Source organism: Daphnia pulex, chromosome 3 (genome assembly GCF_021134715.1).
Source record: "Daphnia pulex isolate KAP4 chromosome 3, ASM2113471v1".
NCBI classification, from domain to species: domain Eukaryota; kingdom Metazoa; phylum Arthropoda; class Branchiopoda; order Diplostraca; family Daphniidae; genus Daphnia; species Daphnia pulex.
In genome coordinates, this window is record NC_060019.1 from 812445 (window position 1) to 839347 (window position 26903).

Consider the following 26903-nt stretch of genomic DNA (forward strand, 5'->3'; position numbering starts at 1 on the left):
AATGTTTCGAAACGTCTGATTTAGGAGAGAATGTCGAGCGATCAAACGGGTTTTTCAAAAATGATCGTCTCTTTTGCGATCGTGACTCTGCTTAGCTTTTGCAGCCCGGCGTCCAGTTTCGCCTACCTTCCTCGCGTCTCCCGTACACATGACGCCATCATCATCGATGGTATTCAAAATGATTTTCCTTTTTTTTTTCTAATTTTTAACATTGGCTGAATGTGATTTAAATTATTTGAATCCAGTTGACGGTAGATACTCTTATCAAGATAAGACGCTGTACGGCCAAATTACCAATCCAGGATTTATTCCGGTGCCATCCTTCAATCCCTACCCTGTAAAGGCATCACCAGCAGGAGCAGTGTCAGTCCAGTGGGTGTGGTTCTATTCATACGAATATCCTAATATTCTGACTGTTGGAGATCTCTTTGTCCGTCAAGCAAACAACAGCGCCTGTGTGTGGTGCTGGACCAGCCACCATGACTGCTACACGGGCATTGGCAAGCAAAAGGATCATTGGCGGAACCTCAGCCAAAAAGAATGCTTGGCCTTTTATGGTATGTTTATTTCACTATATAATTTAAATATGGTTTGTTATTGAGCTTCGCGAATGACAATATCTTTTAATTACTTACGAATTATTATAGGTAGCCTTGAAGAAAAGTGATGGTTCATTATTTTGCAGCGGAACTTTGATTTGTGACACCAGAGTTACTATTGGCGGCTCAGTGTGTGGAGAAGTATTAGGATTGTCATACTTATTATTTTAAAATTCGTTTAAGTAAAGCCTTTCTTCTCTTTTTTCACGTTCACTTGCAGATTGTATTTGTATGAGTTTTCTGGTGTGACCGTATTGGTTGGGATGTTTTTGACGGACAAAACCGACGTCCAAATGACGACGAGGAGGATCAGCATCATGTTTCAAATTCAACTCTGCCTCCTATCAGTTGCTACAACAGGACGGAAATTTTTGAAATTCACCTCCATTCATTGATGTCGACTAGGCCAATGATATCGCCATCATTTTGTAATGGACGCGCCCGTGGTTCTTTTCAGGATTGTTGCACCTGCTTGTTTGCCGCCGGCCAGTACAGACCCCGACCAGTACGTCGTAACGTCGACCAAGATGCCATTCTTTTGGGATGGGGAGAGCCGGAGAGCCTAGTAACAAAAGATCGGAAACTAATTGTCGGTTATTTTTTAATGATTTAACATGAATCTTCTTTTTTCAACTCGTTTCCCCAATAGGCAAAAATAGCATCCCCTTAACCTGGAACAAGCCAAGTTTTCGATTTCGTCCAACATTGAATTAAAAGGGAATCCACTTTTTTGGTAAATGTTTTACGGACACAAATATCTGTATTACGAGTGGTGTCAAATTCCCATGCAAAGTAAGTAATTCTCTCTCAGCAATCAAACAATGTTGTTCGTGCCAAAGCAAAAAATGGGGTTCGATTTTGTAGAAGGACTTTGGCGATCCAGCAGTCATCCTCCCAATCACCAGAGGCCTGGACCATATAGTCGGAATCAACAGCTACACCAAGGGTAAATATCTGATTTTATTTGGTGAAAATGAAATAACCATTTTTTTATATACTGTTTTGTGACAGGTTGCATATCCAATAGCACCAATAGCATATTAAAAACCTGTGTGTCGGCATTCAGCCATTCAGGACATGGAACCAATACCTGACCATGCCTTAAAATTTTTACTCCAAGACGACCAACGTTAAACGACATCAGTATGAAATTCAAACTCGTTTTTTTTTCAGTTTCTCTATTCTTTCAGAAACTTATACCCCTTATACTTTAATTCGATTTTGGCTAATCTTAATTTCTCGTATGGCCAAAGCCCTGTCCTCGATGTACATGTCTGTAAATAATAATAATGAAAGCATTGTAAGCGGAAACTGTTTGGTTTTTTACTTTAATTATGGATGTCTTTTCTGTCGATGTTGTCGATTTTGAAATCCGTCACGTGAGATGTGCAAAATCAACAATTGGCTCAAGACAAATAGAAGAATGGTGGCTAAATAAAACTTGGTGAGATGATCAGCGGGCTGTCGGAGCGCATGTGAAATTGAATTTGGAGCGGTTTGAATTTAAGGGGGAATCGATTTTTAATGATTTCAATCGATATGTTAAGTCAAGTATCACTAATCGTAGTGTCGTCTGCTGTACTGTCGTCTTACGAATTTTGAAAAGACGAGACGAACAACGAAGGTCTACACTTTACAAAGGAAGAAAGGAACAATCATTATTATTTGAAAATGTGCATGTGGCTGCACGAAAAATTGCACAACAAAGAAAATTTAAAAAATGTTGTCGCGTTAACTCATCACGTGTCTATTATTAGAATCGCTTAATGGCCAAAGCGTGCTGTTGTATAGCAGGTAAATAAAACCATATTCTGAGTTTAAAATAGAAGAGATCAAAACAATGAAGAGATAGAAGAGAAAATAGAACCTGATCCAAGTTTTTGAAATGTTAAAGACTGCTTTTCATTAGTCAATAGTCACGTAAGCCACTTGTTGATGCATATGAGCACAGTTTGTTCACCATCACTTCATAACCTTTTCTTTTTTGCAGATTTGAAGCCAGAGCCAGCCATCATATCCACAGGAATTTCAAGTTGTGCTTGTGCTGTTATTGACCTGTCACCAGCAACAAGCCCTCATCGCTTGGGTATGATTTTCGTAACTTTTATTACCTGTGACCTGCTAAACATTTCTATTGATGCACTACTTCACGAATGCAATGTGTCAAATGGAAACCTTTAATTCTTCTCTTTATTAGAAATTATGGTTTACACGCTGTCTCACTTTTCAATTTGTTCGTAATACTTGTTGTTTCTGTAAAATATGTATAACTCATTTATTATTTTTTTTGCAGATAAACATCATCCCGTTTTGGATTGGATAGACTTCTGTTGTTCGAGCTCTTTCTCAAAATCTTCTCTGTCCTCGTGTACTCCCATGTGAGGTGTGGGTGTATTCACGAGGACACCCTTTTTCCCTCCTGGTGGATTCAACTTTCGAGCGAATGGATCGAGCACTTGTGGATGGATGCCTGGCCGTATCTCCCAGGCATAAAGGTAGGAACAAATGTCTCTATTCTTCCTTTGTGACTTTTAGATGGCGTTGATCGTAAATCGTAACATAGTACGGAGTATGATTATTCCTGAGCTTTGATACTGGAACTGTGTTTTCTCTCGCCGTTTTCTGTTGTCTCAGTCAGAGTTAGGGTTAATTCATTAACTCATTTATCGAACAATTTCAGATCAGGTTCGGTTTTTTACTCACAACCTTGTCTGTGGAGTAAACAATTAAATCTAAAAATAGTTAAACTTTCCACACTTGAAGCAAAGTGCAACTTGAACGTTTTTTATTTCTATTCTAACCAAGCAGGATTTGCCGCCACACTTGCACTTGCTCGTCAATGCGATAGATGGCGGTCGTTGTCGGTTTTCTCAATCACCTGAATTACGAATAGTCTTATCGTGAGAAATCAATTTGCCTATAATCGGGATTTATTCAAATTGATTTTTGACTTTGTCCCATAGGCACGGTTAGAGTAAAACTTTATTGTATTTTCTTTGTTTACAATCGTAGTAATGGGAAACGTCATGTGAGTTAGAAAAATGCGAAAAAAAGAATGGAATGTTCTCGTCTGCGTTGGACAAAATGGACAACAGTTCCAGGTTTTTGTTGAGCGTCTCGATGGTTCGTCGATTCTGGAGGACAGGTCGATATTAAACTGGAAAGAAGCTCACTATTTCCTAGTGCTAGAATTTTGTTTTTCTATTCCTCGTGTTGCCCCCGCTTTCTCCTCGTCGTACATGTCCTGAATGCCCTTTAGTAGCTTCTTCACATGATGCCATCAACTTGATTTGAGCTCCCTCACCCTCGCTGAGAGGAATCGAAAGCATCGAGTGCATGAGATTGATGCTCTTCATGATGTGCTTGTCTGAGACTCGGACGTAGAGTTTGGCGGCCGAGTGATGCGTCTCGTAGCAGGATTCCAACGATTTTTCTAGGGACTTTTCCAATTCATCTATTAAAACGGAATTATCATACGGCATCTCCTCAGCTTCTTGGGCATCAGTTGAAAAATCCTTCAGTCTTGAAAATGTTACCTCCATATAGTGATTTCTGATCGTATTGAAAAAGCGATGGATGCTCGACCATTTGTCAAGCAACTGACCGAGGTTATTTAAACTTTCTTTCAGCGTTCGGAGCGTTTCATTTTGCTCTAAAGTTTTATCCATGTCGACTCGCATGGCGTCCAAATGTTGAATGCTATCGTCCGATATTTGGTCGATTTCTTGCTGCATTTGCTCTTCTTTTTTTATGCTCCGGTCATGTTCGAATGAATTTTCATGAAATCCATAACTTGCTGTCCAATAGCGAATGTCTTTCGATGTTTTGAGTTCCTGCTGTAATTCGTCTACTCTTTTTCTTTGGCTTCCATCTTCGTCACTTCTCCTTTGACAATCTCCTTCTCCATTTGACTAATGCTTAGCGATTAGGCTTCAAGTTCTCCATATTGTTGTGAGCTTTGGCGAAGGCTTCGTACGATTCTTTGGCGATTTGCCACAAAGTTGTGCGGAAACTGTCCGGGTCTTTGATTAAATTGAAGCGCTCTTTGTCATCGGTGTGCTGGACGAATGCGAAATCACTCGTCAATCGAGATGCGCACATCAAGAGTTGACTCCCGATGGCCACTCCCACGGGGGCCGGAGCAAGAAGCTCAGTCCAGTCGGGTAATTTAGCTATACTTGTCAACAACTCGGGCGTTGGCTTCAACTGTCAATAAAAAAACAAACAAAAAAACTGGGAATTAGAAGACATTTAATTTAATTAAATTTGAACTTATACCAATTAATTGATTTAATTATTTATAACATTTCTTATTAGTAAATAATTCACTCAATAATTCAAGCTTGCAATTTATTTTAAATATTTGCATTTAGAGTTTAGACTCTCTTCATTTAGCGAGGCTGTGTCTACGTCTGGTTAGAATACGGTACCGTACAATTCTCGGTGGTGGCGAAAGTGCCCAACGTTATTTTAGTAGGAAAATGCTAACGTTGGTGGATCAAGGAAAAGTACCGCACAAACAATTCACAGAACGAATCAAGATTAAGATTAGCACATTTGTCGTTCGAACAATGAAATTTTAAATAGTTCACTTTACTTGTTTTTTTCAATTAAGATCAAATATAGCGTTTTACTGCTGCTACAGTGCTATTCTCCTTACAATGCGGATGGAATTTATTATAAAGTATGTTGTTGTTCCATGGAAGAATCAAAATGATAGTGCCCCTTATTAGTCCACCCCTTTTATTTCACTGTTATTTAAGGACTCCAAATGAGAATTTCTGCATCAAAAGTCCAAACTGTTTCAAGAAAAATAAATAAATCACAGCCTTAACAAAATTCAAAGTGCAAGTTGCTGTATCTTTTGATTTGAGTGATTTGCCTCTAGACAATTGTTTAATACGTTTTTGAAGTAACTTACCGCTGGTTCGATCAGCAGAGTTCATATCTCTCGTCAGGATAAACAGCAGAAAACCTTTGATTACAGGCTGTTGAATACTTGACTGCTTGAATACTACTGTACTTGTCTTCACCACTATTCCTGCCAACAAAATTGATGCAGATCATATTAAAATTTATTTGAAATCATGTTGGAGCAAGAATAATTTTATTTCATTTTCAATGAAGTATAGAATTATAAAAATTGGATTGAACGCACGAAGAGACATAACCGCAACTAAAATACTAAATCTAAGCCAAAATCTTCAATAGTTCCAGGTTTGTGTTGCGTCGGGAAAGGGTTGGCCAAAAAGGCGACGCCGGACTTGAATGTTTGATGCCAAACGTTTCCAAAAACGAAATCCAAATACACCCAATTTGATTTGCTGGTGTTGTCCCAGTCTTTTTTTTTTCGCTTAGATTTCCTTCCGCTTTTTCAATTTCCCGCTGAAACTGTTTTTCCTCTCTATTTTTGGCTCTACTTTACTCCTTATAGTTTCTTCAATTCTCTCCTTAATCCTGTCGCACGATTCTTACTTTCCTTGCAAGCTTCAATTACTTGTCGAATCAACTGACCCAATTGTCAAAAGCATCGCAAACTTCTTTTGAAATTGTTGCTCCGTCGTCACCCAATTGTTTAAATTCTGTCCAGTCGTCTACGCAATAAATCCGTACTATCTTCTTTGTCTTATCTGTTTTCCAACTCCATCCAAGTTCCATCCAATCTGCTACGTACTCGGTACCTTCTTCTACTCTAATCAACTGGCGGCCATTCGTTATAGTTTGCTGGTTAATCTGGATGTTGTTTAAACATGAAGTAATTGCAAGACTTGAGTGCGATGTTTTCCTTTATAATTTCTCTGGAAGCAGGTGCGGGTTTCTTCAGTCACTTTGAATCCACTTTCAATAAAAATGTTTATAACGTCAATTAAATTTTCGTTTTTGTAAGAGTAGCACAATAAAGTGAGAGCATTACGTCCGTATTCTTGTTTGCAATTGATATCGATCCCATTTTCAATCAAGAGTCGAGTAATGTCAATTAAATTTTCGTTTTTATAATTTTCGCACAATATGGTGAGAGCAGTACGTCCGTATTTGGTTTTGCAATTGATGTCGATCCCATTTTGAATGAAAAGTCGAATAATGTCGATTAAATTTGCGTTTTGATACGATGTGCACAATAAGGTGAGAGCATTAATACTGCAATCGGTTTTGCAATTGATGTCGATCCCAATTTCAATCAAAAGTCGAATAATGTCAATTAAATTTTCTTTTCCATAATTTTCGCACACTAAAATGAGAGCATTACGTCCATATTTGTCTTTGCAGTTGACATCGATCCCCTTTTGAATGAATAGTCGAATAATGTCGATTAAATTTTCGTTTTCATAATGTTCGCACAATAAGGTGAGAGCATTATCTCCGTCTTTGTCTTTGCAATTGATATCAATCCCCTTTTCAACAAAGAGATTGATGATTGGCAAAAAACTTTTGTTTTCATGTTGTTTGCGATTTTTGCACCAGAACAGGAGAGCATTTTTACCGTTGCTGTCAAGTGAATTGACGTTGGCTCCGTGTTGGATCAAGAGACTAACTATTTCAACCAAATTTTCACTTATCTTTCCGTTTTTTACTAAGCGCAATAGCGGTGTCAATCCATTTGGGTCTTTGACGTTGAGGTCCACACCTTCTTGAATCAGTTTTCCGATTTCTTCCACGCTTGAGTTCCCCTTTGCAATTAAAGTGAACAACTGCTGTGAATTCTGAAAGGAAAAAAACTTGTTAATGCATAATAATAGTTAAGAATAAAAACGTTTTCGTGAAGTTTTTGGCCTTACCTTCAGGATAATTTCGGTGAGTTGATTAACGACAACGGACGAAGTAATTCGAATGCTTGGTTCTTTTTCTAACATTGCAGTGATTATATTATTACAAATTTTTCCCGTTTCTACTTCGGTTCCCGTTTCCGGAAGATTGGCTGGCTCATTTGTTCTTAAGTTGGTTTGAATTTGATGACTTGTAGTGCCAAAAGGATGAACCTCTCCCGAAATAAAGTAGCCAAATAAAAGACCTTCTTCAAATACATCGCTCTCGGCTGTTCCTTTTTTCTTATCTTCGTTTCCAGTAGAACTGGCCTCGTCCAGTAATTTTAATATTTCCGGTGCGAAATAATCGTATGTTCCCTTCACTCCGCTCATTGTGAAAGAACCTTTTTCGTTGACAAGTTTACTAAAACCAAAATCGGTCCATTTCATTACCACTCGTCGGGTTGTAGAATTCAAGCTGATGAGCACGTTCTGTGGCTTGATGTCGCGATGGACTAATCCCCTTTGATGAATATACTCGAGTCCTTTAGCCAACTGAAGTAGGACTTCTGTTTCTGGTGACATTGGGCCACTGTATTTTTTCGGGTCATTTTCTTTGAGAACTAGTCTATCTAATGAGGCATCACACAATTCCAGGACAAACATTCTATGATAAAATTTGTTTTCGAAAAATTTTAAGATTGCTAATTAGAAAACTGTTTAATTTTTAAAATACTTAAAGTCTTGGTCCTCCTGCTCGTGAAATAATTTGATGACGTTGGTATGATGCAACATTTTCAGGGCCATCTCTTCTTGTTCCGTTGTTGCAGCATCCCCTACAAGAATTCGTTTGACGGCCACTTTAGTTTCACCCCAAACACCTTCATAAACAGTTGCGAAACCTCCCTTTCCTAAAACCTTTTTACGATCAATGGTCAACATGGTAACAAATAATTTGACTGGCCAAAAACACTTAAATGTGTCTACTTTCGCTCAATTCAAGGGTGTGGTATTTGAAGCGAGAAATATATAACAGTACTATACAGCACTTGTAAATTCTATTTACTGATAAAAGTAAATACTTTCATCTTGTTTTTCGTTGATAACTTGATAAGCACATAGTCGAGGGATCCATAAATATTAGGCTGTTTTATAGCCACCTTTATTATCTTTGACTATTTTGAAATCCATTTACTGGGTTCTTTCAGTCAGTAATTCCGTCATTGATAAGACATAACTTAAATTTTGTTTTGTCTCAGCAAGTCATCAGCAGCTGATTCTCTATGAATTTGTTTGACGGCTACTTGAATTCCACCCTAAACGCCTTCATAAACAATACCGTATGCTAACCTAAAATCTGCACGATCAATGGTCAACATTCTAATAACAAATGAATTAACTGTCTTTTTTCTAAAAAGAAAGTTAATTTGCTTACATTTAACTGACAGAGCGAGAAATGTAACCACCACCACCCCCCCCCCCAAAAAAAAAAAGTGAAATGCACTATTTTTAAATAATAACTTTAATAAACATAATCATCATGACATAGACTGGAAATTATAAAAAAATGTTTTGCTTTGTATAGTGATCGTTTTTATCTTTGCAGCCGTTATACTGGACACTAACGTGCATAATTTTGTAATTTTTTTGTTATATAGCAACTCATCAACAGTTTCTGTAATATTTGTCCATATAGCGACTATAGTCTATAGTTACTTTTCTCCCTCGGTCGATGTGAAAAGTACAACATGTTTGTGTTGGACAAATTTTTGTAAATATTTAAAGTCATGTGTAATTCTTATCATTTTTTGACAAATTTTTAGATGCCCTCACTTTTCATAGCATTTTGGAATACCATCAATACCAACAATCCTGATCGGAGAAGACTGAAACAGCACATCAACAGTTGTTACAGTCACGTAGCTTGTTTCTTTGGTCACGTATAGCCACCGGCCCACCATGCAGTTCAGCCACGAGACTGAGCATCCCATCAAGTTAATGAATACTTAACATGTTAAAATTCGAATGTTTAATTCATGTTTCTTTTTCTTTAAAATAGAAGTAAAATAGAAGAAAGGACATTGAGCTGGCCACCTAAGACATGCAACTTTGTACATCAACGAGACACATTCAACGGAACACACCGACGTCAACGCAGATCTTTAAATGTGAGTGCCTGAATTCTCTGTTTGTTTCTGTGAAATGCATTCTTTTCGTTATTTTCGTACTGCACATGATAACAAGTAGCTAATATTTAATTTTGATTGGGCGGTTAGTAGTTTGACATATCAAAAGGAGAACTTTTATTTTTACTGTATTCTTTTAAGGGAAGAATTTTTCGTTTAATTTCTGGTCAATTTCAATTCTGTGTCCGGATGCACTTAGTTGCATTTTTATTTTAAAATCTCTTTAGTCTTTACCCTGATAATATTCAATTCTTTCAACGACGTCCGATGACGACATTCTGTCCTCCGGGTGGTGGGCCAATATTGTCAATTGAAGTTTATACTAGTTATACGCTTTTTATTTGTTCAATTGGACATGACAGCAACAGTTAGGCGAAGAGGTCACACAAAATTTATCAAAGAACCGCTTTCTGTACGTAAGAATGCGAATAATCCCATTATAGTCTCCAATTTCTAGTTTGCGAGAAGATGATGTGGAAATCATCAGCTGTCCAAAGACAGTGATTCATGATGTGGGGGCCGTAGTCAGGCTTTTCCAAATGGTGTCGTCCGTGATGCAAAGTGTATTGAGACGACCGTCGATTGCACCTGTCATTTCACGAATAATAGTTACCTAAAGTTGCCATCTTATTTCCTAATTATGCGTGAACACAGACGGTCGAGAGCTCTCGAGACTTGACTCACCAACTGACGGCGACTTATTGGTGAAACTTTGTTTTCCATTGGAAACTAGCCATGCCCTCTCGTCTAAACAGGGCTCGGCGCCGCTCCCGAATGAACCAAGCGGAAAGTATCGTTGATTTTCCCATCAGCCCTTCCTATAAAGAGTTGACTGAGAGGTGAGGGCGATCGGCTCCGTGTTCTGCAGGCCTATGCCGTATCTCTGTCGAATTATTTTAGAAATGAAGACGGCCAACAGCAAATGGGCTGCTTGTTTTTATTTGATTTTTTAAAACAGCAATAAGTTATGAATTTCTTACATTGTAGGAAATTGTGTGCTTTTGAAAATTGTTATACTTGACTCGTTAGCTGTGAGTTCATTTTATATTCTGAGCTTTCCTTTACACGCCTTTACATCGGCGAGACTTTCGGCCTGCGTTTGTAACCCTTCCCTTCCCTGCAGAGTTGACCGTGCCGTTCCGCTGAACGCTCCCCTAGAAAAACAAAAGAAATCTGTTTTATTCCAACCAAAGGGCGACGACCAACGTTAAACGACATGAGTATGAAATTCAAACTCGTTTTTTCAGTTTCTCTATTCTTTCAGAAATTTATACTTTAATTCGATTTCGGCTAGTCTTAATTTTTCGTATGGCCAAAGATGTACGCTCGATGTACACGTCTGTAAATAATAATAATGAAAGCATTGTAATCGTTGTTTACTATTTGCACAATAATTGTACGGAAACTGTTTGGTTTTTTAATTATGGATGTCTTACTATACTGTCGACGTTGTCGATTTTGAAATCCGTCACGTGAGATGTGCAAATCAACAATTGGCTCAAGACAAATAGAAGATGATGGTGGCTAAATAAAACTTGGTGAGATGATCAGCGGGCTGTCAGAGCGCGTGTGAAAAGTTTTGGTTTTGGAGCAATTTGAAACTTTGAATTTAAGGGGGGGATCGATTTTTTATGTTTCAATCGATAAGTATTGTTAATTGTAGTGTCGTCTGCTGTCGTCTTAATTTACGAATTTTGAAAAAGAGAGAAGACGAAGGTTACACCATACACAAAGAAATAGGAACAATCACTTTTATTTGAAAATGCACATGTGGCTGCATGACATTTGCACAACAAATAAAATTTCAAAATGTGGTCGTCTTGTTAACTCATCACATGTCACGTGTCTATTTTTAGAATCGCTTAATGGCCAAGCTCCATGCTGTTTAGCAGGCAAATAAAACCATAGTCATCTACAAGTAACCATAACCATCTAATTGTCTATTACGCAATAAATCCGTACAATCTTCTTTGTCTTCTGTTTTCAAGTAAGTTCCATCCAATCCGCTACGTAATCGTTATCTTTTTCTACTCTGCGGTCATTCCTTATAGTTTGCTGGTTAATCTGGATGTTGTTTAAACATGAAGTAATTGCAAGACTTCGGTGCGATTTGTTTCTTTATAATTTTTCTGGAAGTAGTCGTGCGTTTTTTCAGTCACTTTGAATCCACTTTTGATTAATAATGCTATAACGTCAATTACATTTTTGTTTTCATAATTTTCGCACAATAAAGTGAGAGCATTATTTCCGTTGTTGGTTGTGCAATTGACATCGATCCTTTTTTCAATGAAAAGTCGAGTGATGTCAATTAAATTTTCTTGTTGATAATTCCTGCACAAGTAAATGAGAGCATTATATCCGGGTTTGTTTTTGCAATTGATATCGATCCCATTTTCGATTAAAAATGTTATAACGTCAATTAAATTTTCGTTTTTGTAAAATTGGCACAATGTAGTGAGAGCATTATCTCCGTTGTTGGTTTTGAAATTGATATCGATCCCATTTTCAATGAAAAGTTGAATTATTTCGATCGCATTATCGTTTTGATAATAGTGGCACAAGTGAGTGATAGCATTTTCTCCGAATTTGTTTTTGCAATTGATGTCGATCCCATTTTCGATTAAAAATGTTATAACGTCAATTAAATTTTCGTTTTTGTAAAATTGGCACAATGTAGTGACAGCATTATCTCCGTATCTGTTTTTGCAATTGATATCGATCCCATTTTCGATGAAAAGTCGAATAATGTCAATTAAATTTTCGTTTTTATAATATTTGCACAATAAGGTGAGAGCATTTTCTCCGTTATTGGTTTTGAAATTGATATCGATGCCATTTGCAATGAAAAGTCGAGCGATGTCAATCAAATTTTCTTTTTTATAAAATGCGCATAATAAGTCGAGAGCATTATATCCGTATATGTCTTTGCAATTGACATCGATCCCATTTTTAACGAAGAGATTGAGGATTGCCAAAAAGCTTTTGTTTTGATATTGTCTACGATTTTTGCACCACAACAGGAGAGCATTTTCGCCGTTGCTGTCAAGTGAATTGACGTTGGCTCCGTGTTGGATCAAAAGACTAAATATTTTTACCAAATTATCACTTATCTTTTCGCTTTTTGCTAAGTGTAAAAGCGGTGTCAATCCTTTTTCATCTTTGGCATTGATATCACCTTGTATCAGTTTTCTGATTTCTTCCATGATTGGGTTCCCTTTCGCTAGTAACGTAAAAATTTACTGTGAATTCTAAAAGGAACAAAAAAAATGGTTAGACAATAGATAGGTGGTAGGGTTAGAAAGTGGCAAAACCTCTCACCCCTAAAACCTTATTACGATCTAACAATAATGATAATCTAACTTATAACGAGCTAACAAATTAACTTACAAAAACACTTAAATGTGTCTACTTTCGCTCAATTCAAGGGTGTGGTATTTGAAGCGAGAAATATATAACAGTACTATACAGCACTTGTAAATTCTATTTACTGATAAAAGTAAATACTTTCATCTCGTTTTTCGATGATAACTTGATAAGCACATAGTCGTGGGATCCATAAATATTAGGCTGTTTTGTAGCCACCTTTATTATCTTTGACTATTTTGAAATCCATTTACTGGGTACCTTCATTTAGCCATTCCGTCATTCTTGATAAGACACAATTTAAATTTGGTTTGGTCTCAGCAAGTTATCAGCAGCTGACGCCATTTTTTGCGGTCTTTGAAGGAATTCGTTTGAAATGAATTCCACCTCAACATTCTAACAAACGAATAGCTTTTCCCTAAAAAGAAACTAGTTAGTTTGCTTCACATTTTAACTGAAGATGGTTGGCTTTAGAGCGAGAAATGTAACCCCCCAAAAAAGTACAATGCACATTTTTAAAAATTAACTTTAATAAGCATGATTAAAAATAAAAAATGTTTTCCTTTGTGGGGACAGTTTTTATCTTTATCCATTTGAAAATGATTAACCCGGTATCTTTGCAGCCGTTACTTGACACTTACGTATAACGCGCATCATTTTTGTAATTTTTTTTTTTAAATTAGCAACTCACTATCAGTATCTGTAAATTTTTTCTATGGCGACTTTAGCCCTATAGTTTATTTGCTCCCTCTTCAATGTTAAAGTAAGATACAACATTTTTGTGTTTAAGAGCCCAATGATTCTAACCATGTTGGCCAAATTCTTTTTAATTTCAGCGTTAGATCTCTTGTTGTACCATTTGATTCCGACATTGGAACAATTAGCTAGGATTCCGTTTTCAACTGTTTTATCTGTTATCGCTGCTGAAACAGTTGACATAAAAATATAGCGGCAATGAATTAGACAACAAGTGTGGTGATTTTATTCTCCAAAAATGACCTGAGGTCCTGAACTCCCTCGACAGTCACCTTCGGTTTTTTTAGCATTGAGCATTGAGTTGACGTCCTGTCTTCTGCAGTCAAGTTATTCGGCGCATAATTGGTCACGCGTGCGGTGTATAGAAAAAGTCACTTTCAGATTGGACCCCTTCAAGGAATCGAATGGAGGTGACTCAATATGGCGGGGTATTCTAACAGTTTCTTTACTCTTCGAATCCAGAATAAGGGACCTTAGCGTGCTGCAAATCTTCTCTACTCATCAAATCGACTGGTCCGACCTCCTCTCAAAGCCGATGTAGGCGATGTAGGCCTACTACCGCCTACTAATGCTCTTGCTCTCTTGCTATTTATACGCGTTCTGAAGCTCTTGGAGGTATCAGGAAATATTTCAGGGAACATGAGACGCAAATAGTGAAAGATAAAGGAGAATGAGAGAAGTACCGAGAATAGTTATCCGATGATCCGCACGCTCCATTTAGACGCAAAAGAACGCGGTGGCGTTGTGCCCGCACTTTTCTCTCTCTTGGAAAGTTGATGCCACCAGTCGGAGAGTAGAGGTGGAAAGTCTTTCCGTGTCTGTTAATCAACTAATGGGTCCATCCGTTGACAGAACACGGCCGCCAGGATTTTCATTCTTTTATTAACTACAAAATGTAAAAATTTCATTGGGAATTGCGGGAATTGTTTTGGCTTTTGAAAATCGGCAGCCTATGTCGGAAATATAGTGGCCAAATGATTTACTTTTACGATGTATTATTTTAGTTTTTCTTCCGTTTGTCTTGTTGCAGCCTCTTAACAAAAATAAGTAATGAAACGCCTGCACTACCGTATTGCGTTTTGCTAATCACCGGCATCTCTCCTCTTAGCCTCGATTATTTACTTTGGCAATAATTATCATAGACAAACCGGACACACTATGCGAATTATTCAGACTTAAATTTGATTGATCGTGCCGTTATCTGAAATTTAGTTATTTAACGTTGATTTCAGAAACCAACACGAATTTTCGTGCAGATGTCGTCCACAGCATGTCCCACAATGATTGTGAGATCCCCTTTGTTCAAAAATAATTTTCTCGCCCCTACAATTTTTAAACCTCCAGTGAGAACATTTCGTTCCAATTTTCCCGGTATTTTCCTTAAGATTTGTACGGTAGCCTACGAGTTGGTATGAGTAACAGTATTCAACATTACCCGATCGCTTTTAATTTTAAAGATTTACTGTTCAATGAGATCAACATTTCCCGAAATGAGAACCTCTTTACCTTTTAATTCTGTATCAGACCAATTTTGGGATCTTGGTTTCTTTAACCCTTTCTTCTTTTCGAAAGCTCAGATACGACTTCCGTTTAGAATTCTTTCAAAAAACATTGGAACTTTGGCCCAGTTTGAATTCGTTTGTTAAACTCTTATCTGTTATCGTTGTTGAAACAGAATAGACATATAAATTACATAACGGCAATGAATAAGACAACAAGCAAATTGATTTTATTTTATGAATTTTATTGATCTGTACAGTCATGCAATATGACGCATCGAAAAAAAAAGAAAAAAAAAATGAAAAAAAGAGAAAAAGAAAAAAAAAATAAAAAAAAAATGCAAATTTTCCAAAACTGAAATTCAGCTAATCCTCTTCAAATCCAACCCCAAATTACTCCCCCTCCAAAGCAAGACTCAACCCCGACGAAGAGATGTTATTCCTCGCCGTGAGTTCAAAAGTGACCTGAGGTCCTGCTGAACTCCCTCGACTTTTTCTTTTCGCTTTAAATCCAGAAGGGACCTGAGATCTCCACCCTCCCCAGCAGTCACGTTCGGTTTGGACCCAATTCCCGTCAATTCCACGATCCGGCCGCGGTCGGACAAGTTCACGACCAATAAGTTCTTCAAACGGTTTCCGCGATCGGGTTGACGGGTCTTGTGTCCTTTTCCGTTGCTGCCAGTTGGTAAGGTCTTGAATCGGTTGGTGTTCCGGACGGACAGGTGCTGATTCGGTTCGGGATTAGTAGCGATGCGACGTTGGCGATTGTTCGATTTGTCTCGTGGCAAGTTACGCCCAATCTCCTCGACGTCTTCATCAACTTCCATTCCGTTACCTTTCAAGAGGGGACTGACACCTTCGTCCATTTTCGGGAGTTTGTTGGATCTTTTGAGACGAATCTTCTCTCCAACATTACGCAGCCCAACAACATTTAACTCGGCGGATGTTTTGACCAAACGAATTCGTTGTGGTCTGCGGTGTCGAATATCTTCATCGTCGTACTCACAGGTGCGCTTTCGCTTCTCAGACAAAGAAAGACGTTGAAAGAGAAAACAGAGATTTGCCATTTTCAAATTTTAGTTTTGCAAACTGAAATTACTTTGTTTGAAACGGGCTTTCCTTTTATATGCCATGGCACTGCAGCCGTTCGTTCGCAAAATGAATTTCCTCTCATTTTTCAAGTTTTATTAATTACATTTAAATTCCGAGCATTTATTATCATGGTATAATCAAAGGAAATATTATTTCAAACATATTTCAATTATTTTCAAGTAATTACATTGTTAAGATAATAATATTAAATGAAATTGTTTATTCAGCTACGTTAAACTTTTTAAAAAAGTGCTAATGCAAGCCTCAACTGTAGTTTTCTTCTTGCCCAGTTGGAGTCTCTGTAGTCTGCAGGCATATTCGGCCAGCAGTGAGCAGACGAATCTAGGGCGTGTCCTTTTGTTTTAAAAATGGCGACTATGTTTTGTTTATTAGCAGGTTTTACCGCCTCTCAGAGACTCAGATTCTTGCCACACGATTTCTGATCTGAAAAAGATTCTTTAGGATGGTAATGAAGTTCTTGTGTTTGTACCAGTCGATATATTTTGATGGTTAGATATACGTAATGGACTAAAAGTAAACATAGTAACAAACGGAAAAGATTCCAATAGCCTGTAGTGTTGCAATTGTTGCGTTACAGTTTTCTCGAGTTTTCTTTCAACGACTGAGGCAAAATGGATTGGACTTTTGGAGACATGATTCGTATTTAATGAATTAGAATTTTCTCAACTATTAAAAACAAATGTTGTACTCCATGTCTTGTCACTCATGTCCATGTCTCCAAGCTCCATTTCTTCTCCTCTCTGGTTTTCGTTGTATTAGTACATGATGTAATGGTCATTTTTTTTAACACGAAGATAACACTTTGGATCTCTAAGCTAAAGAACTGAAATACTAGCTTGATAGGAATGTCTAGCTTTCTGGATTGCTATAGAAAACGACAAAATTTTTGTTTCGTAATACTTTATAGTTAAGTCATTCCATTTTGAAAACAAATAATATGATTATTCAAAATCTTTGATGGGAAGTTTTCTCTTCTTAAACAATTTATTCAGTTTGGATCATAATGTCTGATATTTGAAATTTGAGATGTTTGAAATTTCTAAAGTAATGTGAAATGGAAGTAATTTTTGTCTCGAATCTATAGATCCCTCACTTTCAATGTAGTGACTAGTATTCTGGAAAACCATCAGTACACAACAATGGTGTGGGTAAGAATGACGAAGCACATATTGAAGAAGAAGAAGCACAGAGCTGATACATTCTCGTAGCCGCCAGTCCCGCCACTATATTGTTCATCGTCCCGTCAAAGTAAAAATATTTAACTTGTTGTTTAATCATTGTTTTTTTTGTTTTTTTCATAATAGGAGAGAGAGGAATCTGTCTGTTTGCACAGGACATGCAACTTTTGTACAAACCAGTCTACACACATCGATGTCAACCCATATCATCTAAATGTGAGTGCCTGCATTTACGTTTGCTTTTTGTTTTTGTGGGAAATTTGTTCACCTCGTTCTTTTCCGACTCTGTACATGATTATAAATTGTAAGTGCTAGATACTTTTGGTTAGACTGTTAGTAATTCCAGTAATTTAAATTTAGTCATTTTTTAATAAGAAAATTTTTGGTTGTATTTTGATGGTCGAGAGAGAACAGTTTTATTTTGGTTAGATCGTTAATCTTATTTTTTTAAATCTGATTCTGATTACTTGTAGCAAACGCTGTTACGAAAGTCATAATCTTATAATCCATACAAAAAATATTGGGAATAAGCTCGAATAAGCTGTTGCCGTACCCAAGCTGTTTTAAATGGCATTTCTTTCTCTTCTCTTGATCTCTAAAGTCTGGATTCTGGGAGTGGGGGTAAAAAGCCATTCACATGTCTGTCAATCAAGTAATAGCCAACGCCAAACGTCGGCATGGTCAGACTTCTGATAATTTTACCAAATTCAGTAAGAAATTAATGAACCTAGCTATAAGAAGCAGGGATGATGATGGGTTGCCCCCTAGCGATACATAGTTGCTTTTTATTTAATTTTTATAATAATAATTAATAATACAGGGAGGCATAACAATCCAATGTTTTATTCAAACTTCGTTCGTTTGGCCACAAGTAACTTGCAAAATTTCACCGCGAATTAATTTCATGTTGATATAATGGTCACACAATGGAGTGAGAGCATTATTTGCTGAAAGTTTTGATTTTTGGTCGGTTTTGTTATATGGTCAACAAAATTTCAACACAACAATGTAACAATCTCTTGCTAAGGGAGTAAATAACTAACTAATTGCCTTTTACAGAACCGGTTTTTGTAGGCATATTCGGCCAGCAGACGAAAAAACGAAGCAGACGGATCCCTCAATCACAATAAACGAAAGAGGTTGTAGAGTTGGAAAAAAACCCCGATCAAATGCTGGCATTAGCTCCAAGTTTTCGCGATAGACTTCCGAAAGAAAGAAAGGGAACTGGAACGTTTGAAAAAAAGCTCGCAAATTGAAGCTCATGAAGGATTTGACAGCTGAACTCAAAGAAGTGCAAGAGTAATTCAAGAAGACTAAACGGAGGTGTCCGGTATGGAGGGCAACATCAAAACTATAGCAAAAGAAGAGAATGAAGTGTATGTGGGCCGTATTGAAGGAGATGAGGAAAGTTCTGATTGCCGCCGAACATCACAGCTCGTTAACAGCTCGATGCCGATCAGCTTGCTTCGTTACGGCTAAAAGTGGGCAAAAAGGAGCAAGCTGTTGCGGAAGCTGAAACGCAGATTGCCATTCTAAAGCAAGAGACTCAATCATCGCCTTGGTCCTCCTGAATCGAGTCAGCAAACAGTCTTTGCCTGTTCCTGTTCCTGCTGTCGTCTCCATTACGAGGTGGCTGGGTGTGTCAAAGAAGTCCGAAGATCATTTGCAGCAGCACTGTGAGAATCAAAACTTGAAACATCGCGTTTTCCCATTTGGAGAATCAACTGCGTGCCTTCCAGGTAGACAAACTGGAAAAGCTATGCCTACAACAGCAACTGCAACAATTTCAAAAGGTAACACCCACACAAAATACCTTCTAGCTCTTCATTGCTAAAATTTGATGAAATAATTAGGAATTGGCTGAAGCCAAAGAAGCTCGGGTTGACAGCCGATTAAGTTTGATGGAGGATCCACAAAATTGTATACCGAAATACCGTCCGAAATCTGCATAAGTCAAGTTAAAATAATTTACTTATTCAAAAATCGTGTAGAATTTCGCATCTACTGGTGCAAATCGCCATTCTTTACGTTTTGATTGTTTATTTTTTGGTTTGTATCGATGCAGAGAACTCCGGTTTCATAATGATATGGTTACCTTTTGTTTCAGCCGGTTTCAGCATTTCCCGTGGGAATTTCAAACTAGCCTAACAATTGTTTAAAACTGTTCTTATCGTCGTTGTTTTTTATATGTTTTACATTTATTTCGCCGACATGACTTCTTCTGAAGTTTTTTTATTTGTTTTCTTTTCCAATTAGTTCTGCAATTATTGGAGCAATAATTCAATAACTAATTTTGTTTCATTTTCTTTTTAGGTGTCCTTGTTTGGTCGAAGTATAGTGGCAACAAGGTCCGAATGTCTCGTCTTCCGGACTGATCAAAGAGGAGTCAGGAGTCAGCTGATGGCGAAACAGACGTATGTTATTTCCCACATTCATAAGTTTTTGTTATTAAGTACATATAGGTACAAGCTGTATAAGGACTTGTGACCAATCTCTCTGGTAGTGGATTAGAGGAATTTCCCTTTTACAGTAGTCATGTCTTTTTTGACCAAGGACGCGCGTTAAATTTAGACAAAAAAAGTTTGATGTCATTTTTCGATAACGGCGATTGCAATGGATTTATTTTGTGATGAAAGAAACGCATGCTTGGCTTGATAATAGCTGCCGTTTTTATGGACATGTTGTTTGCGAGCCGATAGTTTTTAAAGTTGACTAGGCACGAATTTGAATTCCGGAGGGAAATTTTTTGTTCCCAGTGACGTTGTTTACCGTCTGTTGAGATAAGAAACCAATTTCCACCAAAACTTAGAACTAGCTATTAAACGAGATTGAATTGTCGTTCATGTTCGATCGAAACTGAAATTTTTCGTAAACATGCAGTCCCATTGTCCGTTGTATAAAACACAAAATTAAGTTTACGGTTCAAAAAGGTTAATAATGAAAAACACGTTGGTTATATTTTTAAATCGACATTTTATTGATATGATAATGATGTGATTTCGGCAAGAAAAAACAATTACTCGGCTCTAGCTGTCACGTCGCATGTCAGTCAACTTCCATCCGTTCTGTAATTGTTCCCTTATTCCTTCTTGCATATCTTCTTCTAAAGTCCTTAACAGTGGCGTCGTAGAATGATTTGACAATCAGTTGACATGCGGGAATATCAGGGAATGTCCAGTCAACTTCCATTGCTTCTGCGTTTGACGAATTGCTTTTGGTTTCAATTACGGGACTTGTGGGCCAATAAATTGTTCTGCAGATTTTTCGCATTCTCGCATTCGGTTTCTTCCATGTAGCGCCAACTGCGACTTGGCGTGATTTGACTCGAGATGATGAGCGAATCTTTTTGCTGGGTCTTTTTGCGGTTGTTTTTGCGGTAATTATCCAAGTTGCATCCCGTTTTCTTTTCAACGAACGTCTACCATTTTGACCATCGTCGTTGTCCACTTCCATTTTCTCATCGTCGTCCGAATCATGGTCGACTTCCATGTCATCTGCACTAGGAGTTGTTCTTTGAGTTGCAACGGCGAGTTGTTTCATAATGTTTTGGTAAAAGAACACCATTGTCTATCGTTTAAGGTGGTCAGAAGTACTTGATAAATCTAGGTGAATCTCCACTGCATACTTTGATGTTGGAGATGCAGATGCTTTATAGAATCGTGCTCTGGGATGCGCGTTCGTACAGAAAAATCCCTGCCATTTTCTCATTTTTTCAGTATTTCTTTTTCTTTTAAACAATTTGAACTAGGAAATAATTGAAGCTTTAATTTTTCCACATGTATTTCAATCACATTTTAGTAGAAATTTGCTAGGCAAATTTTATTACAGGGTTAAAGCGATTCGAGCGTAATTAGTCAGTCAGTATTTTTTTAAAACGTCCACAGGTGACGATTTCGGCCATCAGGAGGCACAGTTTTGGTCTGGTTTTGTGGTTGAGCGCAGCTTGACAAAATTAAATAAATTATGATTTTTTACTTTAATTACTGTAGCTGACTATTTAATTTTTTTTCTTTTTTAAAAGGTCATCGCTTCCAGGTTTTTTCAATGGTGTTTAAGTTAGGTGTTGCCGCAGAAGTAGAAGCAGAACAGTTTCCAGTCTATTTGCTGGTGGAAAATGTTCTTGGATTAAATCAAATTTGTTCTGTCTGTCTTGTCTTATTATGGAAACCGCTGCCGCTATCAACACAGTCATCTTATCAACACAGCTGTCACAAAAAATACAACGCTAAAATACTAGAGTGCTCGCACCACGGATCGCTAAAATGAGTCTGATTTGAATGTGACATCCTGCATCCATCATCCATGATCCATGGCATTCTTTGTCAGCCTTTTGTCTTTCACGTTTCGTTGCAATGTTATGTGATTTTTAAGCTTTTTGTAGTATTTCGATTTCAGAATAAATATCGGAAATCTTCTCTTAATTGTTATCGTAGATATTTTGTTAGCAATATGATGTAAAGGTGTAACTCATGTAATAAAAAGGTACCCAAATCTCCCACCAGATGCTGTCGATTAATTCATCAACATCAACAATGCAATGGCCGCTTCCATTCACGTTGAATGTTATTGGTGTGTCTTGAAAAGGTTATTTATTTATCTTCATTTATCTCCATTTATTTCCATTGTGAAAAACTACGTGTAAAGTGTTTAGTTCATTTAAAACGTAAACATTTATAGTCTTAAATGGTATACATCCATTAATATTATGCTTTTATGTAAAGGAGGATTCAGACAATCAGTTCATCATCGTCTGGTGTACAATTCATATCTTATAGTAAATTGTCCAAACGCCGTTTGATGTTGAACACGTAGGTTTAATTTATACCCTAGGTTTTAAGTAGTATTCTTATCTCCTTTCTGTTTAATCATCATCATTATTTGTTATGATTTAGATTTCCGTGAACAGATCACATTTTTTAGGAATGGATATTGTGCAAGTGAAACTGGGAAGAAACATAAATTGTACTGGCAACTCCTCCCTAGTATGAAATGGATCAACGGGCCACAGTTAACAACAACAACAAAGGAATCATTACTTCCCGGATATCGCGAGTCAGCCACAGGTGTCACTCAATCTCCAACGCAGTTTCTTTATTGAAATTGTGTGGCCCTGGCACAGAGATCCTTGACCCAATGCTAGCCTTTGTCTATGACAGAAGAGTGACTTCCACCAACGTTCTGCCGCATCCTCATCTTCGCGACGTACGCTCATTTAGCTTCGCTGCTACTCGTGATTTTACTCTTACTACTCGTGCTACACAACTTTTTTCTACTTCAATGACGAGTTAAACCACTTCAATGGTCGCTTCCGTCCACCGTGACCCACCTGAAGTCACTCACCACGGGATTATGCCCAGGTACCCAACAATTGACTTATTTTCGTAGGTTAGGTCTAGTTACGTTAAACTCTGTCTGTGTAATTGTTTCCAAAATCAGGCCCTTCTTAGTTCTTACGCGCAACCGAAGTTTTACTTGGACGTTTCTTTTTTCTAACGCTAGATGGCTTTTTGATAATTTGCAGCTGTCAAAACAGTCAGTTTCAGTTACTTTGCACATCTCTTTAAACATTTATTGGCAGTTATTTTGTTGAAATATTTAGTGATAACTGACGATTACTATTCCAGCAACAAAGCTCACTTGTTAAATGTTCGATAATTGCTTTTTTTTTCTACTTCCGGTTTTCTCATTTATGTCAGTAGTTCAGTAAATATTCATCTGACGCACAAAAGAACCACATATTCGTGATCTTCGTCAAATTTGTGGTAAAGTTCATGTTTTCTTTTGTACGTACGCGTACTTCCGGTTTTGAGAATTTTCCTGAACTATAGTTCAGGAAAATTCTCGATTTTGGCCAAATTTTGGATTTCGTTTAAATCCCACCTATTCGACCCCAAATTTCACGTAGATCACGAATATTTAGTTTATTTTGATGACAGCTCAATGGTTAAGGCGCTATCGCTTACTTCCGGTATACTTCCGGAAAATTTGCATAAAACTAGCAAGTGAGCTTTGTTCTTTGTACTAATCTCAAGATTGAATGCTAGGTTGTAGCAAACAAAAATGCGATTTTCAAATTTTGTGAGCAACTTACGTCCAGTCCTTATTAATGAGTTTTTAGGCGTGTCTAATAGATGGCGTGTTAATTGTTTGTGTCAGTTTTGGGCTTATGGCGGTTTGCTGTCAAGAGTTAAGCTATCTTTTCTTCGAAAATTACCAATGTATTTACAGGTAAATTCGAGTGATTTCATCTGCAAATTGTCGGTGATGTGTTCTATTTTGTGTATATGTTGATAAACTTAATGTATCTCATCAACTTACAGGAGAAAACGTATTGAAAGAGTCGTGCAGCTCACTGCTGTCGTTCAAAATCATTGTATTCTACTGAATGTTCCATCAAAATGAAACAGGTAGCAACCATTACTAGCTTTATTAATACTGTATTGCTGAAACATATATTCTTCTCATCTTTTATTAGGATTCATCATAATTGTCTGCTGTTTGTATTGGACTTGCTAGATCGCCAATCCCAGCCATGCCCCGATTTTGAGTGTACACTACTAACTGTTTAATTATTTCTAGATCATAGACGTCAAGCACATTGATAACACATACTATAAACAAGGTGACTTATTGTTATTTTATTTACAGGTTCTTCATTACAGGTTTCTAACACATTGGCATGACAGATTTGATGAGAAGTCATATTTTGAAGAAAAAGAACAAGGACAATACAGTCAACAAGGTTCCTTGTTTGCTAACCCGTTGGATGCTACCCTTCAATCTCCCTGTTTACTTCCTTACACAGGTCCTATTGATTTGAGGTATTATTTTTTGTCACTTCAACCTTATTTGAATTTTATTGTCATCCAAATAAATGTTCATTCTGCTTTTACAGGGTAACTCTTTCGCTACTGATCACATCAACTGTTGTAAACTGATGAGAGAATGCTGCAATTCAAGACTGATACATTGTGTAGTTGTTATAGATAAATGACAAGTGCATATCTGGGCTCCCTCCTTTTCTGTGGCCCCGTTTCCCTAACTAACCACTAACCAACGCCCGCCGGTGGTCATTCACCCGCTGTGAAACCAGGAGGAGGGGAGGGCTCTGGTCGAACGGGGACTTGGAAGGCGCATGATCCGATGACAACTTTTGGAGGGTCATGAGTCTAGCCCGGAAGCCTAGTATGACTACATCTCCCCGGAAAAACTTGCCTCGTACTTCTCTCTTCTTCTCGGTCCAGATACATATCTCTGGGGGCCGTAGACATTTCCTATAACAGCATGTGCGAGTTAAAACAATGCATCCACTACCCAATGAAACAAATAGCCATGGTTTATTTTTTGTGGAAATCTCCGTCAGTCAAGTTACAAAGACGATGCAGATTTCCGCTAAACGAAACCATCGCTTTTTGTCTCATTGCCGCAGCGGTGGTGGCGGGTTGCGTTTAAACTCGTGCAGTAGTAAACCGCCTTGAACCGGACGCTCTGTTTATTGAAATTTTTGTACATTAAAAAAAAAAAATAATAAATAAAAAACAGTTTTTTGTATAAAAAGTTTTATTTATTACAGACAGCACATTGTTAGGGTTTAACATTGGTTTATTTGGATATGGTATAAATCTAGGGTTGGTAGGTGTGTGTTTGTGTGTGAAGAATTGGAAGGTATAAGTTTGTGGGGTTTGGAGATTAATTGGTAGGGATATGTTTGTAGGGTTAAAACTTAAAATTAACTGTTTTTATCCAAACTTGAAATATACCCCTCTCCAACATCTTCCACTTTCCTTTCCCAATCCCGAAAACATGTTTATTACTTTCTAGGCATAACTATCCCCATATTTTTTTCCCCCTTCTTAACATTTAACGGTAACACGACAACAGCACGGCCAATTGAATTTGATGCAGAAAGATCTATCACCAGCATAGGCTGCAACAAAGTACCACAGCGGACAGCAACTACGTGAAGATACACGATAAACCTGTAAACGAAATTAAATGAATTAATCTTCACCATCAATTGAAATGCATTCTGAAAGAATATGACTTGTCATAAAGTTTGCCATGCCAATTTAGAAATCTGTAATTTGGCTATAGGCCTACTTGTAAATAAAATTAAGTCACCTGTTTATCATTGGTGTCATCAATGTGCTTGATGTCTATAATTTAAAAGAACAATTATAAAACAGTTTTCAGTATAAACTTGAAATCGTCTCTTAAATATTAGATGGACGTATGTGCAGATCAATACTTTAAATACATAAAAGACTACAACAAAGAAAGTCCAGTGACATGACAAGTGAACTTACACATGAAACCACCGATCAGCTATCCAAGGTTCTCTAAAGAAGTGAATCATTGATTGGTTCATGCTGTTGTTGCTGATCTAGCAAGTCCAATACAAAGCACAGATAACGATGAATCCTAATAAAAGAGTTATCAATGATAAATCCTGTAAATAAAAAAAGAAAAATAAGTCACCTTGTTTATAATTTGTGTCATCAAAGTGCTTGACATCTATGATCTAAAAGAATAAACAATTATCAGTATACACTAAAAAGCATCTCTTGAACATTAGATAGACATAAGTGGAGATCAATACTTTAAATACATATTAGACTGCAATGGAAAAAGTTCAGTGACATAATAAGTGAACTTACAAATGAAACCACCAATCACTAATCCAATCTTCTCTCAAGAAGATGAAATGAGAGATTGGTCTATGCTGGGATTGGTGATCTAGCAAGTCCAAAACAAACATCAGATAATTATGACTCCTAATAAAAGACGAGAAGAATGTATGTTTCAGCAATACATGAAATGGATAAAGCTAGTGTTGGTTATTACCTGTATCATTTCTATTGCACATTCAGTAAAATACAATGATTTTGAACAAAATAGTTGACGGTAGGCTGCTTGACGGCCATAACCTAACTTGAAGTTGGGGATCTTCATCATCTCTGCATTGGCAAATTTACTGGGTGGTGTTGCCCCCGGAACAACATAGTTCTGATGCAAGGGCAGGGGGAAACTAGCTGGATGGAAAGATCTGGCAACTGGCGAAACTGAGGGCCAATCTTCTTTTGTTGGAATGTGGAGGATGAACTGCTGCTCTCTTGTATACTTTGCGTCCGTATGTCTCATATTCAACGACTTGTTGGGACTCAGATCCAGCGAACGGAATTCGTCATCTAATAAATTTCAACAGAAAGCCGGTTATAGCCTTGCAGCACATGCCATTCACGTGTAAATAATCTAATGATACTAAGCGCCAGTTTGAAAATATGAAAGTTACCATCCACTTTCTGAATTTCTTTTTTTTTGCGAAATGATGTGGGATAATTAGAAATGGGTCTAATTGACACAAACTGCTGAAAATTACGGAAAACACGTAGGTTGACAATTGCAGACATTTTATTTGACTCTTTTATAGCAGACTAAAAGACAAGTTTCATCGCCATCTATGATT

General features: G+C 37.4%; 4 protein-coding genes and 4 long non-coding RNA genes across 15 annotated transcripts; 4 read left to right on the forward strand and 4 right to left on the reverse strand.

The window, feature by feature from the left end:
• Nucleotides 1–24: 24 nt before the first annotated feature.
• On the forward strand, nucleotides 25–1374 carry LOC124190823. Of its 2 annotated transcripts, XR_006873099.1 has the most exons (5): nucleotides 25–169; nucleotides 246–557; nucleotides 648–740; nucleotides 820–1164; nucleotides 1249–1374. XR_006873099.1 is itself a non-coding variant. In XM_046583693.1 (4 exons), the coding sequence occupies exons 1-3, from the start codon at nucleotides 31–33 to the stop codon at nucleotides 665–667; spliced, it is 471 nt and encodes a 156-aa protein (XP_046439649.1). In that variant the 5' UTR covers nucleotides 25–30; the 3' UTR covers nucleotides 668–740; nucleotides 820–1368. The 2 variants fall into 2 exon arrangements, 1 of the variants encoding a protein (XP_046439649.1); XM_046583693.1 differs by having other exon boundaries at nucleotides 820–1368.
• Nucleotides 1375–1664: 290 nt separating this feature from the next.
• On the forward strand, nucleotides 1665–3560 carry LOC124190824. The gene is made up of 3 exons (XR_006873100.1): nucleotides 1665–2393; nucleotides 2590–2685; nucleotides 2893–3560. It is a non-coding gene; the product is annotated as an uncharacterized LOC124190824 (long non-coding RNA).
• A 2129-nt stretch (nucleotides 3561–5689) lies between these two features.
• LOC124190822 (sensor for unfolded proteins in the ER ire1-like) lies at nucleotides 5690–8387 on the reverse strand. The gene is made up of 3 exons (XM_046583692.1): nucleotides 8079–8387; nucleotides 7376–8009; nucleotides 5690–7300 (listed from the first exon to the last, which is right to left on the reverse strand). Exons 1-3 carry the CDS (start codon nucleotides 8282–8284, stop codon nucleotides 6344–6346), a joined length of 1797 nt encoding a protein of 598 aa, XP_046439648.1. The 5' UTR covers nucleotides 8285–8387; the 3' UTR covers nucleotides 5690–6343.
• A 476-nt stretch (nucleotides 8388–8863) lies between these two features.
• On the forward strand, nucleotides 8864–11510 carry LOC124190827. The gene is made up of 3 exons (XR_006873101.1): nucleotides 8864–9336; nucleotides 9402–9510; nucleotides 11385–11510. It is a non-coding gene; the product is annotated as an uncharacterized LOC124190827 (long non-coding RNA).
• Nucleotides 11511–11603: 93 nt separating this feature from the next.
• Nucleotides 11604–13050, reverse strand: LOC124190825 (putative ankyrin repeat protein RF_0381). 2 transcript variants are annotated; one of them, XM_046583694.1, is made up of 2 exons: nucleotides 12916–13050; nucleotides 11604–12776 (listed from the first exon to the last, which is right to left on the reverse strand). In XM_046583694.1, the coding sequence occupies exon 2, from the start codon at nucleotides 12729–12731 to the stop codon at nucleotides 11604–11606; it is 1128 nt and encodes a 375-aa protein (XP_046439650.1). In that variant the 5' UTR covers nucleotides 12732–12776; nucleotides 12916–13050. The 2 variants fall into 2 exon arrangements, with proteins under 2 accessions (XP_046439650.1, XP_046439651.1); XM_046583695.1 differs by having other exon boundaries at nucleotides 12847–13050.
• A 4134-nt stretch (nucleotides 13051–17184) lies between these two features.
• On the forward strand, nucleotides 17185–24493 carry LOC124190828. Of its 6 annotated transcripts, none has more exons than XR_006873106.1 (13): nucleotides 17185–17653; nucleotides 18497–19230; nucleotides 19291–19394; nucleotides 19751–19851; nucleotides 21459–21472; nucleotides 21626–22100; nucleotides 22159–22245; nucleotides 22330–22500; nucleotides 22594–22794; nucleotides 23758–23844; nucleotides 23913–23986; nucleotides 24086–24258; nucleotides 24333–24493. It is a non-coding gene; the product is annotated as an uncharacterized LOC124190828 (long non-coding RNA). The 6 variants fall into 6 exon arrangements; XR_006873103.1 differs by having other exon boundaries at nucleotides 17185–17507; nucleotides 17564–17653; nucleotides 22330–22794; XR_006873102.1 differs by having other exon boundaries at nucleotides 22330–22794.
• A 792-nt stretch (nucleotides 24494–25285) lies between these two features.
• Nucleotides 25286–25849, reverse strand: LOC124190831. Its single transcript, XR_006873108.1, has 3 exons — nucleotides 25744–25849; nucleotides 25559–25593; nucleotides 25286–25416 (listed from the first exon to the last, which is right to left on the reverse strand). It is a non-coding gene; the product is annotated as an uncharacterized LOC124190831 (long non-coding RNA).
• A 353-nt stretch (nucleotides 25850–26202) lies between these two features.
• On the reverse strand, nucleotides 26203–26901 carry LOC124189813. Its single transcript, XM_046582286.1, has 3 exons — nucleotides 26730–26901; nucleotides 26282–26625; nucleotides 26203–26211 (listed from the first exon to the last, which is right to left on the reverse strand). The coding sequence occupies exons 1-3, from the start codon at nucleotides 26845–26847 to the stop codon at nucleotides 26203–26205; spliced, it is 471 nt and encodes a 156-aa protein (XP_046438242.1). The 5' UTR covers nucleotides 26848–26901.
• Nucleotides 26902–26903: the final 2 nt, after the last annotated feature.

What these genes read in the sequence shown, in the direction of transcription:
- LOC124190823 (XM_046583693.1), top strand. Translation starts at nt 31, where the DNA reads ATGTCGAGCGATCAAACGGGTTTTTCAAAAATGATCGTCTCTTTTGCG. An exon ending in TGACGCCATCATCATCGATG is followed by an intron (nt 170 to 245) that starts GTATTCAAAATG and finishes ATTTGAATCCAG; the next exon opens with TTGACGGTAGATACTCTTAT. An exon ending in AGAATGCTTGGCCTTTTATG is followed by an intron (nt 558 to 647) that starts GTATGTTTATTT and finishes GAATTATTATAG; the next exon opens with GTAGCCTTGAAGAAAAGTGA.
- LOC124190822 (XM_046583692.1), bottom strand. Translation starts at nt 8,284, where the DNA reads ATGTTGACCATTGATCGTAAAAAGGTTTTAGGAAAGGGAGGTTTCGCA. An exon ending in CAGGAGGACCAAGACTTTAA is followed by an intron (nt 8,010 to 8,078) that starts GTATTTTAAAAA and finishes ATTTTATCATAG; the next exon opens with AATGTTTGTCCTGGAATTGT. An exon ending in TCACCGAAATTATCCTGAAG is followed by an intron (nt 7,301 to 7,375) that starts GTAAGGCCAAAA and finishes TTTTCCTTTCAG; the next exon opens with AATTCACAGCAGTTGTTCAC.
- LOC124190825 (XM_046583694.1), bottom strand. Translation starts at nt 12,731, where the DNA reads ATGGAAGAAATCAGAAAACTGATACAAGGTGATATCAATGCCAAAGAT.
- LOC124189813 (XM_046582286.1), bottom strand. Translation starts at nt 26,847, where the DNA reads ATGTCTGCAATTGTCAACCTACGTGTTTTCCGTAATTTTCAGCAGTTT. An exon ending in AGAAATTCAGAAAGTGGATG is followed by an intron (nt 26,626 to 26,729) that starts GTAACTTTCATA and finishes GAAATTTATTAG; the next exon opens with ATGACGAATTCCGTTCGCTG.